This window comes from Hemibagrus wyckioides, linkage group LG03 (genome assembly GCF_019097595.1).
Source record: "Hemibagrus wyckioides isolate EC202008001 linkage group LG03, SWU_Hwy_1.0, whole genome shotgun sequence".
In the NCBI taxonomy this organism is placed as follows: Eukaryota; Metazoa; Chordata; class Actinopteri; order Siluriformes; family Bagridae; genus Hemibagrus; species Hemibagrus wyckioides.
Window position 1 is genome coordinate 8630391 of NC_080712.1, and position 19756 is coordinate 8650146.

A 19756-nucleotide genomic window follows, 5' to 3' on the forward strand; every position below is an offset into this window, starting at 1 on the left:
TCACTGTTTTGAATGTGTGTGTGTGTGTGTGTGTGTGCGCGCATGTTTGCGTGTCTGCACATGATGTCTTGCCATGCACTGCTGTGCCATCCATGTTTAATGAATGAATAAATTTCCAATGGAATATTATGCCATAAAGTGCCACACAGAAAAACCAAATATATGACCTCATGATTTTCACATTTTTTGCCTCTGGATATATATCGGTGGACTGAAAAGAAACTAAAGCAAGAGTCCACACCTGGAGCTGGGTTTTTTTTCTCTCTCTCTTTTCTCAGATTGCTTTCAATCAAATGCAAAAGTTTGCGTCCCCTTAGGGCAAAATTGAAGAAGCCTCACAAATTACATTCATACAGGCAAGGAATTTTAGTGTGTTGTGTTTTATTAATACGAGTAACAAAAATGATGACATGGTGTATATTAAGATATCAGTGATGGGAGGGGAGAAACTAAAAATTATATATGACATTAAGTTTTCATACCCAGCGATGGGTTGGCACTCCGTCCAGAGTGTATCCTGCCTTGATGCCCGATGATGCCTGAAATAAGCACAGGCTCCCCGTGACCTGAGGATAGATCAGGTAAGCGGTACAGACAATGAAAAATTAAGTTTTCATTTATATTTCTGAATATAGAAATATTCTCAACACACATATGTGTGTTTACCGATCAGCCAAAACAACTGATCAGCCACAAGACCTCTGAAGGTGTGATGTGATATCTGGCACCAACAGCAGTTCTATAAATTACAAGCTGAGGCCTTCATGGACCAGTGTTCGTCCAGCACATCCCACAGAAGCTTGATCAGACTGAGATCTGGGGAAACTAGAGGCCAAATCAAGCAAGCAGTGATACACTGTGTGTTCTGACACCTTTCTATCACAGCCAGTATGAACTTTTTCAATAATTCATGCTACACTAGCTCTACTGTGGAATTGAACCAGACGGACTAGCCTTCTCTCCACACACATACACACACAAATATCAGTGAGACTTGAGCGCCGATGACTCTGTAACTGCTTCACTGGTTTTCCTTGTCTGGAGCACTTTTGGTAGGTTCTAACCACTGCATACCAGGAAAACCCCAAAAGACCTGCTATTTTGGAGAAGCTCTGACCCACTCGTCTAGCCTTCAGAATTTAGCCCTTGTCAAAGTCCCTCAGATCCTTATGCTTGCCCTTTTTCCTACTTCCAACACATCAACTTTAGGGAATTGAAAGTTCACTGAAATTCCACTGTAATGAGATACAGTGAAGTGAATAGATCGATGCTATTCACTTTACCTGTCAGTGGTTTAATGTTGTGGCTGATCTGTGTGTGTGTGTCCGTAGTTGTCCTTGTAAACCGTACACACGGTATGCTCCTACATTTGCAAATAAATCAACAAGACAACAGTGAGTAATTTTCAGACTATTACAGGTTTTTAAAATGTAACAAGAAAACACAAGCAGGCAGACAATCTAAAAAAAAAAGTGAATTTACGCCTTAGACAAAGCTCTTAATTGAACCATTTTTGTTTTTCTCTACTTTGTGAAACAGTATCTGTCCTTCCACTGTTGACTTCTTAGACCTTTTGAGCTTTTCCTCCCTGTTATCTACGTCAAGCAGTACCTCAAGCAGGCTTTTTAAAGGGATGCTGTTCACCATATATGGTGATTTGGGGGCGTTTCATTATGCAAACGAGAACGGTCAGTGGCAGTGCTTACTGTTATGTATGAGCATGTGGTGATGAATTGCAATGCATTATGTGTGTAATGGAGATTCTTACACACACATTTAGAAACCCGGGTCTGGAGAACGCACGGGACATTGCGAAATGTATTTTCATGTTGAATTTTGTATAATCGTCTTGTTATATGATGCATAATACACCCACATGGGAGCAAATGGTAGAGGCACATATTACATTTTTGCTCTTAGAACCCAAGGGGATTGCAGACTTTTGCACTTGACCGTGATTGTATTATTTGCATTATGAGGTCATTTTGTTGTTTTATTTTTCCACTGATGAACCATATCTAGAAAACCTGAACAGACAGAAAACCCAAGAGCATCTGCAGTATCGATTACTCAAAGTTTGCATTTTTTTTTTTTTTAGTTTCTCTGTAAATGTTATATATGTATAATACTACTACAAAAAAAAGTGAGAGTCAGTGCACTTGCACAGTGCCAGACTAATTCCCATGTCTCCCTCTCCTCCTCCAGAGTACCTGACTGTTTTCTCTCAAATGATAGCCTTCCACGACCCCGAGCTCAGCAACCACCTCAACGAGATCGGCTTCATACCAGACGTAAGTGCTCGCTGTTGTTTATGATCAATTTAATCCAGCTCTGTACTTGACCTGTCTCTGACGTGAGATGACCACCGACTAGATCAAGGGCTTTTGGATGAAGTCAGCTTTTGGGAGCTTTAAAAGGTTTAGTTTTTGTTGTTTAAGGCGTAGTAGAGCTTCACATATGGAGAAATTAGCTGAACATTGCAGCCAGTCCTTATATCTGAAATTTCTGAATAGCACACACACACACACACACACACACGGCAACATCTGAGATGTTAAATTTTCCTCATAAGCAATCTCCAGACTCTCAGAGCTTCTAAATCACACTGAGGGTTTTTGTCGTGGTGTATTAGGACGTGTGTAGTGGGTATCGTTGTCACCTCAAGCTCCAGAGTCCTCGAGTTCGATCCTGAGCTCGGTTCACAGTCTCTGTGGAGTTTCAAATGTTCTTCTCATGTCAGTGGGTTTCATCTAGATTCCCTGGTTTCCTCTCACCCCTCAAAAACATCCTAATAGGCTGAAAGGTGTGTGAATGTGTCCATGATGCCCTCTGATCTATTTTTCTACTATATTTTTTTTACCAGGTTAAAGGGCTTGATGAATGTATGAACGAATGAACGAGTAAATAAATGATGTGTTTAAGTAGCGAGCGCATCAGAAAGTCATTCTAGCGCGTTTTAATCTTACTTTCAATTCAGACACATTCCAGAGTTTCTGCATCTCTATTCAGTTTCTAATAACAGGCGTGACATCATCAGCCTCTGCTTGGAGCCTCACAAAGGACAGCGTTGTCAGGAAGACATGTTTAGCCAAACAAATAAAGAACCCTCATTCAAAGAGGGAGCTCTAGTGGTCTGAATGAGCTGCCTAGACGACACTGATTGCAACGTGGACTTCTTTTATTCATCAGTTTACCATCGCGCTGGCTCGCTCCGGCTTCTAAGTGTGCTTCGAGACAAGATTAGGACTAATTCTTTGTTTACCAAAGCAGTCGGTTGGTAATGTCATTGCAGCAAACAATGACTAGCAAATGAGGTGCTTTGGAAAATTGAAGTGTTAATATTTTTAAAAAAAAGAAAATAGCCGTGTACTTTACAGATTCACCAAACATATGCATTTAGTTTGTGGATACAGGATCATGGTATCAGGGTCTCGCTCATCCTTCATGCTTTTGTATAACAAATGCAAGGAGGAAAATGATGTATACTCAGAGTACAAGGTAGCTATGAATCAAGACTCTTCTCTGTTCTGGCATCTGGGCGGTGGAATTAACTTCCTCTAGATGTCCGAACAGCTCAGTCACTAAGTACACTATGTTGCCAAAAGTTTTGGGACACCCGTTCATTGAATTCAGATGTTGTTTTCCAGGGGTCGGGCTTCACCCCGTACTTCCAGTGAAAGGAACTTTTAATGCCTCAGTGTACTAAGACATTTTGGAAAATTTCATGCTCCCAACTTTGTGGGAACAGTTTGGGGATGACCCCTTCCTGTTCCAACATGACTGCACACCAGTGCACAAAGCAAGGTCCATAAAGACATGGATGAGCGAGAGTCCTGACCTCGACCTGATAGAACATCTTTGGGATGAATTACAGCGGAGACTGAGAGCCAGGCCAAAACTGGGACGCCTGCCTTTACATGCACATGAATGTAATATCCAGTTGGCCCGCCCTTTGCAGCTATAACAGCTTCAACTCTTCTTAAATCTGATTGGTCAGAAGGTGTGCATTATTTTTCTATAATCACATGACTTCTGGCTGTTACATAAACAGTAGGTTATTATTGACATTATTGCTCTCGTTATAGTAAGTTATTGTTTCTATAGTAACAGCTAACACACAGGGACCTACATAGCAGAAGTCCTACATAATCTAAAACTAATACTATTATTCATTTTTTATTTAACAGAGCAGAAAAGTTTATTTAATGTTTATTTAACAATTAAGGAAGGAGTTTTCTTCATGAAAGTTTTCATGACAGAGAGGTTTACACTTTTTGGTTTCTCTTTAAAAAGACAAGCCATGTTTTTTGAGCAAACAGTGAAAAAGAAAAAGAGATTCTGGTAAGGGAATGGTTTATTTTTGCTGAAACTTATGTGATAACAGAATGTAACTTGCCCTATAGACTTTCCGCAACAATATATCTTACAGGAAACTGTTCAGATGTATCCAAACACTTCAGTATGGATTATTTTTATATAACTGCCCGGTCTGTCATGTGGTACAATACTGCTTCCATAACAGCAGCTCTGACAGTATTTCAGATATAAATATGCATTTTTACAGCAGATGACAGGTTTATATTAAATTATCATTTATATAGAATACACTATGCAATATTACACAGGTTTCTGTGGCTGTCTTGATATAATACACTGTAATTCAACATCCCATAGTGTTTTATTCCTTATATTAGAAAGGTATACTATGTAATATAATATATATATATATAATAAGAGTAGGAAATAAAGAAAAATGTAACTGTTTTAATTCCAGCAGCCTCTGGGGAAGAGCAATGCAAGAACCTACTGTCTACAAGTTGTCATGACTACACTGAGTTGTTATTTCTGTTTGTTTTCAACAGACTTTCCAGATATACGGGTCAGCTCTGACAAATCTGTATATTTCTATTGGGAATTCACAACATGTCTTCTGCAAGCTTCTTATCTACTTTAAAGGGGTACCCACAAGGGAATAGAGCAGTTATGGCTGGGACAGACAGATTTAGCGAGACCTCTGAACTTCCATATGTTGAATAAGAAAATGCTTGAGATCTGGAAGATCAAATCATTTATACTCCAATCCAGCTGTTATCCACAACATGGAGTAATCAGTGGATTAATTGATCGATTCATTGATTCATTATTGTCCATAAGTGCTTAATCCTGATCAGTGTCCTGGTGGATGCAGGATGAATATGACAACATTCTACACACACCCACATGCATCTTGCAGCACTTTAGCATAGCCATGTTTTTATACAGTGCGAGGATAATGGAGAACCTAGAGGAAACCTACACACAGAGAACATCCTGATCAGTGTCCTGGTGGATGCAGGATGAATATGACAACATTCTACACACACCCACATGCATCTTGCAGCACTTTAGCATAGCCATGTTTTTATACAGTGCGAGGATAATGGAGAACCTAGAGGAAACCTACACACAGAGAACATGTGAAACCACACAGCGAGTACTCTAAGCTCAGGATTTTATCAGGGACCCTGGATCTATGAGGGTCTAGGATCTAGGATCTACCATTTCTTCATAGTCTCTGTTTTGTTTTAAACATTTAAACATTTTTGTTTTCATTTTTAACACTTTTGCCTTCTGTAAGTCCAGGGTTGCCATGGTAGATCATCCAATCCACATATTTTAATTTCGCACAGGTTTGTACCGAATGCCTTTCCTGACGCAACCCTCCCATTGTATTAGGGCTTGGGACAGGCACTGAGAATTAACCCCTCAGTGGTTGGGTTGGTTCCCTGCCCAGGAATCGAACCCAGGTCTTGATAGTGCGGGATCCTGCTGCTGGCCCACCAGGGCCACTCTTTAAAAGCGTAGTTTGTTAAAAAAAGGTTTATCTGATATCACAAAGGCAGAAACTTATCCATTCTCAAGGTGGCGTCTGTAATAAAGTCTCTCAGATGCAAGCAAGGTTACATCAGCCTTCCTGTCCTGGGATGTTTACATGACAGTGATGTGATCAAATGATTGTATCACAAATTTTTTTATAGATAAATGGATATCTATATGTGCATATACACATATGCCATTATAAAGTGAGGTGTAATACTAACTGTGACTGTATCTGTCATAATAATGGCCAGTTTAATAAACCTGCAGGATCCAGCTCTTTTATCTGTTTCTTTTTTACCATCAGCTATAGTGAAAATGGATGATGGTGATGTAAACCATATCATCTAAATGTAATAATACGTCCAAAGCATCCATCATTCCATGATTGTCTTTAGTGTATAGAAAGCTGGGTTGGATTTAAATGCGACTTTTCAGAGGGATGCACTTGATACAGACAACTCAAAACATATTAGAAATGCTCTAGATGCAAATTGGCCTGGTGTTTCATCAATCATCATCAGTCTACAACATTACCTGCTGTTTTTATGATATATCTCTCTAATATACTGTACAATGATGCAGCAAAATATTATAAGTACTCACAAATGAAGCATTGCGGAACCACAGATGAATTTTGGTCTGGCTTATGTTAGGGCGTAACTTGGAATTTGCATGTTGGATGATGGGGAAGAATTGGCCAGATGTGAAGACCTGATCAGCTTTAAAATGAAACAGATCATTATGGCTAAACAATTTTGTTGGACTCTCTCCAGAACAGCAAAGCTTGTGGGTTGCTCTCTTCTTCAGCAGTGGTGAGTGCCTACTGACCGAGGTCCATGGAGGGCCAAACCACAAACCAGCAACATGGTCTTTGGTGCCCGAGGTGCATCGATACATATGGGCAAAATGTCTGACCAAACTAAGAGACTGTTGCCTATAGGTCTCCGTAGACACAGACCAGCCAGAGTGCCTATGTTGAATCCTGTCCGCCATTACGTGCCTACAATGGGCACACAGGCATTAGAATTGGATCCTGAAACAATGAGTTGTGTTTTAGATCATGTAGACAACCAGGCACCACAATGCACTATGGGATAAAGATTAACCAGCTGAGGCAGTGTGGTGCTCTGGGCAGTCAGGGTTTTGGGAAACCCTGGGGTCTGGGCAGTCACATGGACATCAGTTTCATGCATGCCACCTACCTAAACATTGTTGCGGACCTGGTAAACCCTTCCATGGCAGTGCTGATCCCTCATGGCAGTGCGCTCTTTCAGCAAACTAATATGCCTTGCCCATTTTAACATATTGTTTAGGAATGGTTGGAGGAACGTGCAGAATTCAAGGTGTTGCCTTGGCTTCCAAATTCCTTAAATCCCAGTCCGATCAAGTATCTGAGGAATCTGCTAGAAGTAGCTAGAAGTCCAAAGCATCTGCTGCTAAACTCCTGGAGGCTGATTCCACTGGACAACTTAACAGGTCTTGTAGAATCCATGCCTCAGTGAGTATGTGGAGGACCAACAGCATATTAGACAGGTGGCTATACTGTTTTGGCTCATCCGTGTAATCCTCAATCCTAAAATGTTTTCCATATATCTGAGATGCATTTAAAAGAGAGAATGAACCATTTGAGTTCATGCCTGTAGTTTTTAAAACTATTTACAGCAGAAAATTGCACAGTGTGAAGTTTTCTCTCAGACCAGCACGTTTATATTATTCATAGTAAGCCATTTTAGCATGATATGAGAAGAAAACAGGCTGTTAAAGGTCAATATGTCCTATACTTGGACATTGATTAGACTTGATTTTAGAGAGTCCTTGTTTCTAAATCATTGTGTTTTTCATCACTTGAGTAAGGAGTTGATCATTGATAGCAGCCTTCCCTGATGGCTTCTTGATACTAATTCAGTGAAGTTTCGTTTTATTTTTAAAGCACATTTAACAGAAAAGTATATATGTAGATGTATGGGGTGTAATGATGAGGCACACTGTATCGTATAGTTTGATACCAAGTCCTCAATGTTAAAAACATTTCAAAATACTTAAGCCCACACTCCCTTTTCATCTCCAGAGGCTTCTTTTGGTGGTGGCTATTGCACTGGTGACAAGTTATGAAAGTCAGTTCACACTTCTCTATCCAAGGCCATGGATACTAGCTCTTCTGTGGGCTAACCCAAGGCATTCCTAAGCCAACTGTGAGCTCCTCCAGTGGGTACTGGGTATCCTCCAGGGTAGCATGCCTTATACAGCCAACAAGTCGGCATTCTTTTAATTTCTCCAAACCACCTCAACTGCCTCTTTTTGATTTTGGAAGAAGCACTACTTCATAGTTTTCCTGTATTGTTGAGTGCCTCATCTGGAGAATCTCTCTTCCATACTTTGAAAGGAACCAGACTCAAAAGAGAACTAGGTCTTGATAAAATTTTTACTCTTCTGAAATATGGCCAAAAGTTTGTGAACACCAGAGTGTCACACCTATATGTGGTTTATCAAACCAAACTGCTGCCACATAGTTGGAACCACACAGTTATCAGGGATGTTTTCGTATGCTGTAGCATTATATTCCTTTTACTGGAACTAAGAGGCCCAAAGCAGTTCCAGTGTTCCTGTGCATAAAAAGTGAGTTCCATGAAGTCATGGTTTTGTAAGGTTGGTGTAGAAGAACTCAACTGTCCTGCACAGATTTATGAATTCAAACCCACTGAACAGCTTTGGGATGAACTGGAACACTGACTGCACCCCAAACCTCCTCACCCAACATCAGTCCCTGATCTCACTAATGGTCTCATGGTGAAATGATCACAAATCCCTATAGCCACTCTCTAAAATCTGGTGGAAAGATTAACGAGAATAGTGGAAGTTAATGAAACAAGAAGGATGTCAACATACTTTTGGTCATACTGTGTACTGTAGCATGAGCATCATGGCAGCAGGTCATTGGTGTACATCTCCAGTAATTTGGTAAGATTATCTACTGAAGCAATGGTGAGTCTTTGGTAAAAACATTTTTGGAGTAGTATGGAAACCCGGTCGGATTTATATTTGACTTTCAGGTTTGAGCTGTCTAGATCTGGTTCTTTCAGCTATTCAATTTTTTCACCTTTCAGTCTGTGCCACACTGACAAATTTGTTGCTTCCACCCTTTATCCTGCGGGAGAAAAATCCCAGAATCCCCTCCTAGGCTCTTTTCTATCAAAGGGAGAAAAAAAAATCCATGACCCTCTAGCCTTGTCCATCCTCTGTGAAATCCCAGGAGCTTCATGAAAAGATGAAAAGGCGAATAAAAAGATGAATAGCAACAATTAACATTGAGCTGATGTCCTCTTCAGTGTCTGAGCAGCTTCCATTGTCTCGACTGCGATAAGAAGCCAGGCGCCTTCTGTACAAGTGGATGAAATGTGCTGGTGAATTTACTAATGCCGTTTATGAATGTTAATGAATCTTTTTTGTCACGCCTGGGCTATATGTCCTGTGTGTACAATTCCTCGTCCTTCAGTAGAATGGCAAAACTATGTAGTTTCACAGAATTACAGCTTTATTTTTTTCCCTGTCTGGGTGATAGTTGATCCTGTCGTTTTGATTCACCGTTTCGCTAAAGCAAAACTCTGTCTTGGCTGACGGTGCAAGAACAATATTGTTTCACAAAGCATTGAGTTTTGACTGGGTGGGTCCTAATGTTTCCTGTGAAATTGGTTTTCTCATGGAATTGTGATGGCCAACACAAACGGATTGCTTGTTTTTGTTTGCGTTAACATCTTTAACTTCTTAATAGCTCAGAAATGAAAGTATTGCGGCACACCGAGACTCTGGAAGAACGCTCGATCATGTATCGTGTATAACGAGCTGCAGTGGAATGATACTCATATTTCACTGTCTTCATCTCCTACTTTGATAAATATATAAATAGCCGCTATACACAAGTGCATTATATGCTTGGGTTGACATTTACATTTATCTAGCAGATGTGTTTAGCTTAAGTGACTTATGAGTTAAGCAGAATTCAATCCAAAAGACAAGAGGCAGTCGCTTCTGTGTTTAAACATATATTGGCAAGGAATAACTCTGACCTGAAGAAACCTTCCAGACTGAAGGGTCCAGACTCCCAGGATCCTGGATTAAGCACTGGACAGTCTTTATAATTACAGCAGCATCTCTTTGGTATATTACATATTTATAGTATCCATGTGAGAGTATCCACTGAAGTACAGATCCTTAGGGTATCCATGTGGAACCATCTATAACAATAGCAAGTGACTAAATCCAGCAGGTCATTGGCATCATATCAGGTAACAAGAATGCATGTATAGCTTGACTGAGAGAGATTATTAGGTTATTAGGTATGTGTTTATCCTACATTGGTTTAAAAACAGTGTAAGCGAGGATGCCGGGATTTGACAGCTAACTGTGACAGCAGAACCTAAAGGGAGAGCTTGAAGGAAACAAAATGAGTGCACCCAGGTTCCTTCAGAGGGACTGTGAAATCTTAAGGGCTGTAAATTCTTAAGTCTAGGGCACTACTGTATATAGGTCACCAGCAAGGCATGTCAGATATACTTTCTTATTAACGATGGTTGCTTTGAATTTATGCTGTGCAGTGGGTGTGGACTGCCAGAATATCTGTCCAAAAAATAAAATAAAAATATAAATATAAACAAATAAATAAATAAATAAATAAAAACAAACTTGTACAGTTGTTTTTTTTTCTTTTAATATATAAATATTTTAAATGTAAAACTCTCACTTATCTTTGATTGGTCCAGATATCACATGAATTGTTTGTGTTATTTAATGTAAAGTAATGTAGTAGGAATCGGATGCAAAAACAAGCAGACATGTACGAACCAAAGTCCAAGACAGTGTCCCAAAAAAAAAAAAAAAAACCTAGACAAGAAAGAGCCTTGGTAAGATCAGGTAGCGACAACCTGAGCATTGCTTCACAACTGACTAAATGTCCATGTTTTATTTGTACAGGAGATGCTGTGATTAAATGTCAGGTGTATGAGTTTTGGGAAATGTTGTCCAGGGTGGCCATGTTTGTTGACTGAGGTGTTCTGGGAAACAGTTCATTACAAAAAAACTTTGAGTTTCTTCGTTTATTCATCCTCTGTCTAATGTCCTGATGACGGTCACATCACACACCACTTAAAGGACATACTTACACTGCAAACATATGATACATGTGAAATATTTATGAAGTGTTTAGTGAGAAGTTAGCATTTATCTGCTGCTCTGAGATCACAATAGGATTACTCGCTCAGTTACAATGGCATTTAAGACTCAAACGATAAGGATTAACAGCCAGGATTTGGTGTTAGCGCCTTTTTTATTCAACGTTTTGACATCATATAGTAAAGCTCGAAATTAGAAGTCGTGGAAACGTGTTAATGTTGGACTCGAAGCCCAGAAAGCGATGCAGAGCCGAGTTAGGAGGCATGTTCTTCACTGTTTCAAAGCATAATAATTAATATATTAATTACTAATGTTTCAGGGTCCATTTGTATGTCTAGTGTGTAGTGTCTTAAAGACACATCATGAATATTTTAGAGTATGCTTACCAATGTGGCTTCTACAGTGGTTCTATTTTGTCTTTTCTATTGGAAGTATACAATGAAAGTGTAATGAAGTATATGGCACCGTTTTTCTTTATCTAACCATGCCTGGGCTGCCACGTCATGTTTGCTCTTTTATGGGCTTAGGTTTATAGCTAAGACCGGGAGGAGGAACTGTTTTGCTTGGAGGGACATAGGATTAATTCCCTTGCTTTACAAAAGTTTCATGCACAGAACTGCTTTGTTCAGCTAATACAGTATCCACAAATATCAAAAAAAAAATTAGCCATTTTTATTTATTGAGCAGACCAGCAAGAGTCCAGTTCAATTCAGTTTATTGGCTGGACTCTTACAGCAGTTACAGTATTGTGAAAGAACTGAAGTGATAAATAATTTTAAGCATCTTTATATCTGTGTTGGTTCATTGAGTTAAGTATCCAATTTAAGGAGATGATGCATTTTTAGCTGAGAGAGGGGCACAGTGACTTGGTTGTCAGCATGCCTGTAGGCTGAGTGGCATCTCTAAATTGCCAATAGTGTGTGAATGTGTGTGTGTGTGCTATGTGATAGACTGGCATCCTGTCTAGGTTGTACCATTCCTTGTGCCCCAAGTCTCCTGGGATAGTCGTTCAGTTCCTGTGACCCAGTAGGATAAACAGTGGAGAGGATGGATGGATGGATGGATGTAGCTCTTGTTCAACAAGCTCAGACTTTTTTTTTTTTTAAATCAATCATTTTATTCAATTATAATTTAATAGAATTCGAAGATTTTTTACCTAGCTAGGAAATGGTACTGGATTTTTTTAAAGTTTAGCTAACACCTAGCTACTGAAAGTGCTTGTATCGTCTTACATTTAAAACCAAACAATTCCCATTATATATACAAACATTTTGCTTATTTTCTTCGCACTCTTGTGTAGAAGCCAATCAGTCGTCGGTGACCAAGCGTTTTGCGGATTTGCATTTAGCGACTGCACAGCGGATTTGCATTTAGTGATGACCATAAAACTTATGGCTAACAAGTGAAAGAGTGCCTTGTAAGATGCCAAAATGCAGCCTTAGGTGTTGTAGGGTGCCATGACTTTTTCCCTAATTAAATAGGGAGTCTTATAGTGAGAGGTTAGTTATTAGTGAATCTCCTTATATTTAAATGTACACAAATCCACAAGCTTTAAGACAGGATTTTCCCTAAACTACCAGGATTTTCATGGACACTACATTTTTGTGTACACGTTTTTTGCGAATGATTTCCGAATAAATTTGTTCGCTTTGATTAACAAGGCTTACTGGTGCACTTGCATGTTCATGAATTTAACATCACATGAGAAACGATGACTATTTCCACATCTAACCAAAGTCCACTTTTCTTTTCTGCAGCTGTACGCGATTCCATGGTTCCTGACAATGTTCACTCGTAAGTACCGCAATGCCTTCTCACACTCCACTTAAAGTCATTAGCTGCTGCTCTGAACAACGAGACTCGATCAGCTCCTTCTCTTTTAGGCAAATCATAAATTGATGAAATGAAATATTCATGAAAATATCTAACAGACTTATAAGGTTTCGTTAAGAATTGAGTGTTATATATAGCATGACATTTTATATAGAATAAATAGCTGAATTGAGTTGATTCAAATGTGTATATCGGTTCCGTGTGATTGAACTGAGTAACATTAGCACAATTAGTTTTCATCCAAAGTCCTGAATAAAATCAAACCCCTGAGCTCACACCTGAGTTGAGACTCAAACCCGCAACACTGGTGTTACACAACAGACACATTACCACAACATTGCCTTAATGCAATAATGTAGTTATACTGTAGTTCCCACCAGCTCCAACATCCTAATGAGACTTCACAATGTAACTGGTTTACATTAATACTACATGAATTGATCACACTTACTCTATATCATTCAATCTAGCCATTAGAAACTTGTTACATTTAGTATAAGCAATGAAACATGGTTTTGTTGAGGAACGTTAAATTTTTAGGTCTGATTTTTATCTTAAATTTGACTGGCCATGTATTCCTTTTCTTCAGTGTATGAGCTGCATGTTAGATGCCCATACAAAATCTCCACGTTTCATTCTTTTGATTTGTTGAACGTCTGATGCTTGTTTACCGTTCTGCGATGTAAAACCTCTATAAAATCTATAAAGGTTTTTCTTTATATCTCAGGATGAATCAGAAAGCTTATTCCTGTTGTTCTATGAAACCATGCCTTAAACCTCCTAAGGTCTTCAGTTTCCTCGCTTGTTTGATGAGAAATATTATTTGATATCTCTGATCTAACCGAGGTTAACACGGTTCATCTTCTGTATTCGCATCGCAGAACTCAGCTCTTTCTTTCTCTCCGTGTTTAGCAGAATATAAATTTCTGAATCAGCTACGATTGTTTTCAGGAATTTATATTCTGATTAACACTTCACACGAAGAAGCTCTTTTTTCCGTGAAGTGTTTATCAGAATCTAAATTTCCGAAACAATCACAGCTGATGGTCCGTAATGGCCCATTGTTTCAGAAGGCAGTTGATTCCATTATGCTGAAATTTGTGCTGAATTACATGGAATAATTGTTAAATGGAAATTACTCCACGATGGTGTGGTGAAAAATCTATTATAGCTCACGCATCGATTTTCCAAACGTCACATTCAGCGAGAGAAATGTCATTTAATCTTGTTCGACGTGGTTCCGTGAGCGGCTTCTGTTCTACGTCGTTATGTAAATGAGGAACGACACCCAAGCTGAGTGGTGTTTCATGAGGAGACTTGAAAGAGCGCAGGGTTAAGACCGGAGATGGTGGTGTGAAACGTCGCCCATGTGACCTTGTGAGATACAAAGTCACCTCCATAAGGCAAGAACACTCAACCTCCATATACTCCACCACCAGATGATGTTTTGATGCCGTGGTGGTAAATGAGGAATGCAGAAATCATAAAGTCAGATTGTTTCCTTAAGAAGAGGTCGTTATTTATCGTCAACTTCTGAATGGAAAAAGAAAACGTTTCTTCAAACCATAATTCCTGCTCAGGACATGCTCTACCATTGAGTTCAGCAAGTGGTATCAGTTCAATATGGCTGCTCACAGCATCAACAAGTCAAGAAGCTTTTACTGTCATTTCAACCATATGTAGCTGATGCAATACACAGTGAAATGAAATGAACGTTCCTCCAGAACCCTGGTGCAGGAGAGACTGTGTAAGACAGAGTGTGCAAGACAGGAGGTGGTGCAAGACATGAGACTGCATAAGACAGGAGGTGGTGCAAGACAGGGCACAGTGCAAGACAAGAGGTGGTGTAAGACAAGAGACAGTGTAAGACAGGAGATGATGTATGACAGGAGGCAGTGCAAGACATGAGATGGTGCAATACAGGAGGCAGCGTAAGACAGGAAACAATGCAAGACTGGAGGCAGTGCAAGACAGTATGGTGCAAGATAGGAGGTGGCGTAGGACATGAGGTGGTGTAAGAAAGGAGGACGATGTATGAGAGGAGGCGGTGCAAGACCGGAGGCAGTGCTAGACAGAGGATGGTGCAAGACAGGGGGAGGTGTAAGACAGGACGCAGTCCAAGACAGGAGGTCATGTAAGACAGGAAACAATGCAAGACTGGAGGCAGCGCAAGACAGGGTATGGTGCAATATAGGAGGTAATGTAGGACATGAGGTGGTGTAAGAAAGAAGGACGATGTATGAAAGGAGGCGGTGCAAGACAGGAGATGGTGCAAGACAGGAGGCAGTGCAAGACAGGAGACAATGCAAGACCGTAGACAATGCAAGACCGGAGGCAGTGCTAGACAGAGGATGGTGCAAGACAGGGGGTGGTGTAAGACAGGAGGCAGTCTAAGACAGGAGGTCGTGTAAGACAGAAAGCAATGCAAGACCGGAGGCAGTGCAAGACAGAGGACGGTGTAAGACAGGGTATGGTGCAAGACTAGAGGCGGTGCAAGACTGGAGGCAGTACAAAAGAAAAGATGGTGCAAGTCAGACTATAATACACTACAATATTGTAGTGTACACAGCAGTGCCGACTAGTACACAGTTCTGAAGAGTGCAAATAAAGATGCTACGGTTGTGAAAATAAGACAGTTAGCAGCAGCAGTTTGTAGAAGCATTAAGAAATTGCAGTGTGAGTGCAGAAATATGCCATTGTGTGTGTGTGTGTCAGTCCAGTCTCTGGGAATTAGGGAGTCTGATGGCTTGGGGGAAGAAATTGTTACACAGTCTGGTTCAATGCTTCAGTACCTTTTTTCGAGACGGCAGGAGGGTGGAGAGTGTGTGTGAGGGGTACGTGGGGTCATCCACAGCACTGTTGGCTTTGCAGATGCAGCGTGTGAAGTAAATATCTGAAGAGAGACTTGATGATCTTCTCTCTGATGTGGGAAGAGAGACTCCGACAAACAGTAAACCAGGCAGCACTTCTTATCTTTAAATACACCGAATATAAGAGTGTTAGCTTTATATCAGACAACATCCAGACATATTCGCTCGTTATATTTAAAACAGTTCGCTGTTTTGAGAAAGAAAATGTCCTTCGCTCGTTAGTTAACTGACTGTATAGTTAGTAACCTTTATTTAACCAGGTTAAAAACTCATTGGGATGAAATCTCTTTTAACCTCTTCAAACCGAGGTCTATTTTTGAGCCTCTTGCTTGAAAAGGACATGCTCGATTTAACTCCAAGGTGTATTTGAATAATTCTGCTACCAAAATAAAGGGAACACGTGATTGCTTCAGGAACGTTAAAATATGTATATGTATACATTCTGCCTGACAAAATGTTTCAGATTTAGAGAGTATATCTTTTTGCATTCATGCAGAATCAGCCTAAAAACTCAAGAAATCTATCGTATAATTTCTCACTATTAACCTTTTCAAGATCGATTTATTTGTGGTGTAGAGTGAACTGGCAATGAAGGCAGCAGTAGACACAACAACGAATAAAGACACAACAACGAATAAAGACACAACAACAAATAAAGACACAACAACGAATAAAGACACAACAACAAATAAAGACACAACAACAGTTAACTGTGTGTTATGGATTTTTAGAAGTGATCCAAACAGGGTCAAGGGCACAGCAAGGTCAAACGTCTGAAATCGTTTTTCTTTAATACCGTCCTTTATGTTTGAAATAAACATCAATTAAAGTAACAGGAAAATTACCGATGTACAAATTAGTGCTAATTTGGACTAGACTAGAATTGGCAGGTGATGGACACATTGCCTTCATCTCCACTGCTGTCAATAGTAGTTTTCTGAGGGAAATTCTGTAGTCTATAAGCTTGAATTTTGTACATGCTGCCGAATCAGTATTTATTTTAATCTATAAGGACAGCATGAAATGAAAGTCATAACCCCTTTTTTTTTTCCTACACTCTGATGCAGTTCTGAGCTTCAGGTTTCTGCTTGATGATATCTGGTGGTGAAGGAGGTGAAAGATGATATGATATTATTGTTGATAATACTGTTTTTTCCCCCTCCCACACTTGTATGGTGACACTAAAAAAAGATGCCATTTACAGGAAGGAAAAAGTCATTACTTTTTGATGGAAGCTTCCAGATAAACAGAGATTATGTCTAAATAAAAAAGGCCAGGGTTTGGCAGTTTGTTATAAAAGGTATAAAATGAAGAAAATGGTACAGGATGTGCTGTTAGAGGAATACAGTCAGCTTTGGGGTGGTAATAGTACTGTCAACGCCACCTTGTCATTTGATGATACACCGATCAGGCATAACATTATGAGCAGTGAATGGTGAAGTGAATGGCACTGATTATCTCATCATGGCACCTGTTAGTGGGTGGGATATATTAGGCAGCAAGTGAACATTTTGTCCTCAAAGTTGATAGAAGCAGGAAAAATGGGCAAGCGTAAGGATTTGAGCGAGTTTGACGAAGGGCCAAATTGTGATGGCTAGACCACTGGATCAGAGCATCTCCAAAACAGCAGCTCTTGTGGGGTTTTCCCGGTCTGCAGGGGTCAGTATCTATCAAAAGTGTCCTTTAAGTCTTGTAAGTATCCTTACTGGATACTTTATGTAAGTATCTGCTCCTAACATATTGGTGCCAGACCTTCAGGGATTTAGTGGAGTCTATGCCTTCGACGGGTCAGGGCAGCAAAAGAGGGACCAACACAATATTAGGTCATAATGTTATGCCTGATCATTGTATTTCTATAACATTTATTTATTTATTTATTTTAGCTGACTGCTAAAGATAAGGACTTGTTAATGTCAATTGTTGCAGGAAATAATATTAGTATAGGAAACTAAAAAATTAAAAATGGAGTTCACTCAACTCTTTCCTTCTTAATGTGTCAGTGTGGGCGACTGCAAAGCTCGTCATAAGTGAATCAACAAAACTGATCGTAATTCAGTTTATGCTAATTTCCGACTTGTACTGTGTATGTTTCCTTTTTTTTTTTTAGATGTCTTTCCATTGCATAAGATCTTCCACCTTTGGGACACGCTGCTGTTGGGCAACTCCTCATTCCCGTTCTGTATCGGAGTGGCGATCCTGCAGCAGCTGCGTGACCGCCTCCTGGCCAACGGCTTCAACGAGTGCATCCTGCTTTTCTCTGACCTTCCCGGTAAAAACACGGCACAAGCTCACGCGATCGATTATTCAAAAGCTACTGAATACATTTCAGTCCCTGTGGTGTTGCTGTGGCTGTGGGCCAGTGAGTTGTACATTTTTCAAAACCCCTGCCAGAGTGTGATGGACAGCCTGCAGTCTGAGCTGAGTGAAATTTGGACGCCTAGGCATGTGAACACAGCTTGAAGCATCGGAGAGCCGATGCAGTGCTGCAAATTAGTTCCATTTGGCCGTATCGGCTGTGTGCTGTGTTCGTGATACCTACATGTTCGGGGCATAATGTATATCCAGAGCTAGAGAGAGCTTTTCCCTGAAGTCTTTCCACCAGATTAGAAACAGAAATGTAGTAGTTTTGTGCCATGACACAGAAATATGGCTGCAAATCCAACACAAATGCTGCAGCACATTTGCTAGAACATGCAGATACTTTACAATCATTTGTTAAGGTGTTGGAATACTGATCAGAAGGTTGTGAGTTGTGGCCCCTGAGGCCCTTAACCATCAAAGTCGCTCTGGATAAGGGTGTCTGTCAAATGCCTGAAATTTAAATGTTGGGTGTAGTTATAATGACCGAAGCTATGAACAGAAATAACAACAGAAATGTTTATAAGAGTTATGATGAGGAAAGTAATTGGTTGTGAATGAGTGTAACTGGTTGACCTGTGAGCTCGGGCTCTGTGGTGATGATTATTGTGTCAGTGAATTTTACACTTTCCCATTAACATGACAGTCTGTTTGAGGTCTCTCTCTTTTTAAACTGGGAAAGAGGGTGATGAGTGTTTATGGCTCTAAATAATAAGGGGGACTAAAACACACCCTCGTATTGGAAGCAGTCAAACCTTACACTGATGATGATCTTGTAATAGCTGCTTCCGTGTGCTTTTGTTTCTTGCTTAATAATTATTGAAAACACTCATTGACATTTGAAGTCAGTGGAATACAGCCTTTTTTCTCCATATGGTAGAATAAAGAGTACCGAGAGCTGTCCTGCGGTTCATTTTAAAGGTCAGGCTTGTCACTTTTTAAACCTGAAATAATAATATCATTGTAATAGAAAGTTATCTTTGAAAAAACTAATATTAAATTAGTTATATTGCCATGGAGTGGAGCAAGAATGTTGATATATTTCATAGCAAGGAAAATTAAACTCGAATCAAATACACTACCAGAAGTATGTGGACATCCTGACATCACACCCATATGTCCTTGTTGAACATCCCAATCTAGATTTATTCTCCCTTTTGCTCTTATAATCAGCTCCACTTTTCTCAGAAGGATTTCCACTACATGTTAGACTATGGCTATAGGGATTTGTGATCATTAAGCCACAAGAGCATTAGTGAGATGGTGCTGATGTCTGGGGTGCAGTGCAGCAGTTTTACACTTCATCCCAAAGGTGTTCAGTAGGGTTGAGTCAGAGTCTTTGTGGTTTAGAGGCATTGTGTAGGACACTTCACTCCAACCTTCTCGAACCAGGTCTTCATGTATCTCACATCCTGTCATGCTGAAACACTAGTGAAGGGAAAGTGTAATGCTGTAGCATACAAAAAAACATTCTACAAAGACAGCATTGTGATAACACTTTGGGGAAGGACCACATATGTGTTGGTGTGATATTCAGGTGTCTAGAAACCTTTGGCTGTATTGTGTAGGTGTAAATATTTCACCACAGCATGAAACCATATCCATGTTTCAACATACGAGTTTATTGTGTTTGTAAAGAGTGCTTTAAGCTTCTCTATACAATGAAATTT

The 19756-nt window shown here is 39.9% G+C and overlaps 1 protein-coding gene across 3 annotated transcripts in view; it reads left to right on the forward strand.

Moving 5' to 3' along the window:
- The window catches only part of tbck (TBC1 domain containing kinase), an 86212-nt gene that overhangs the window by 27595 nt on the left and 38861 nt on the right, over window positions 1-19756 (forward strand). For all 3 annotated transcript variants that reach the window (XM_058385614.1, XM_058385613.1, XM_058385615.1), the window contains exons 20-22: window positions 2206-2291; window positions 12783-12819; window positions 17836-17997. In XM_058385614.1, coding sequence (XP_058241597.1) covers window positions 2206-2291; window positions 12783-12819; window positions 17836-17997 — 285 coding nt within the window. The remainder of the gene's footprint in view (window positions 1-2205; window positions 2292-12782; window positions 12820-17835; window positions 17998-19756) is intronic.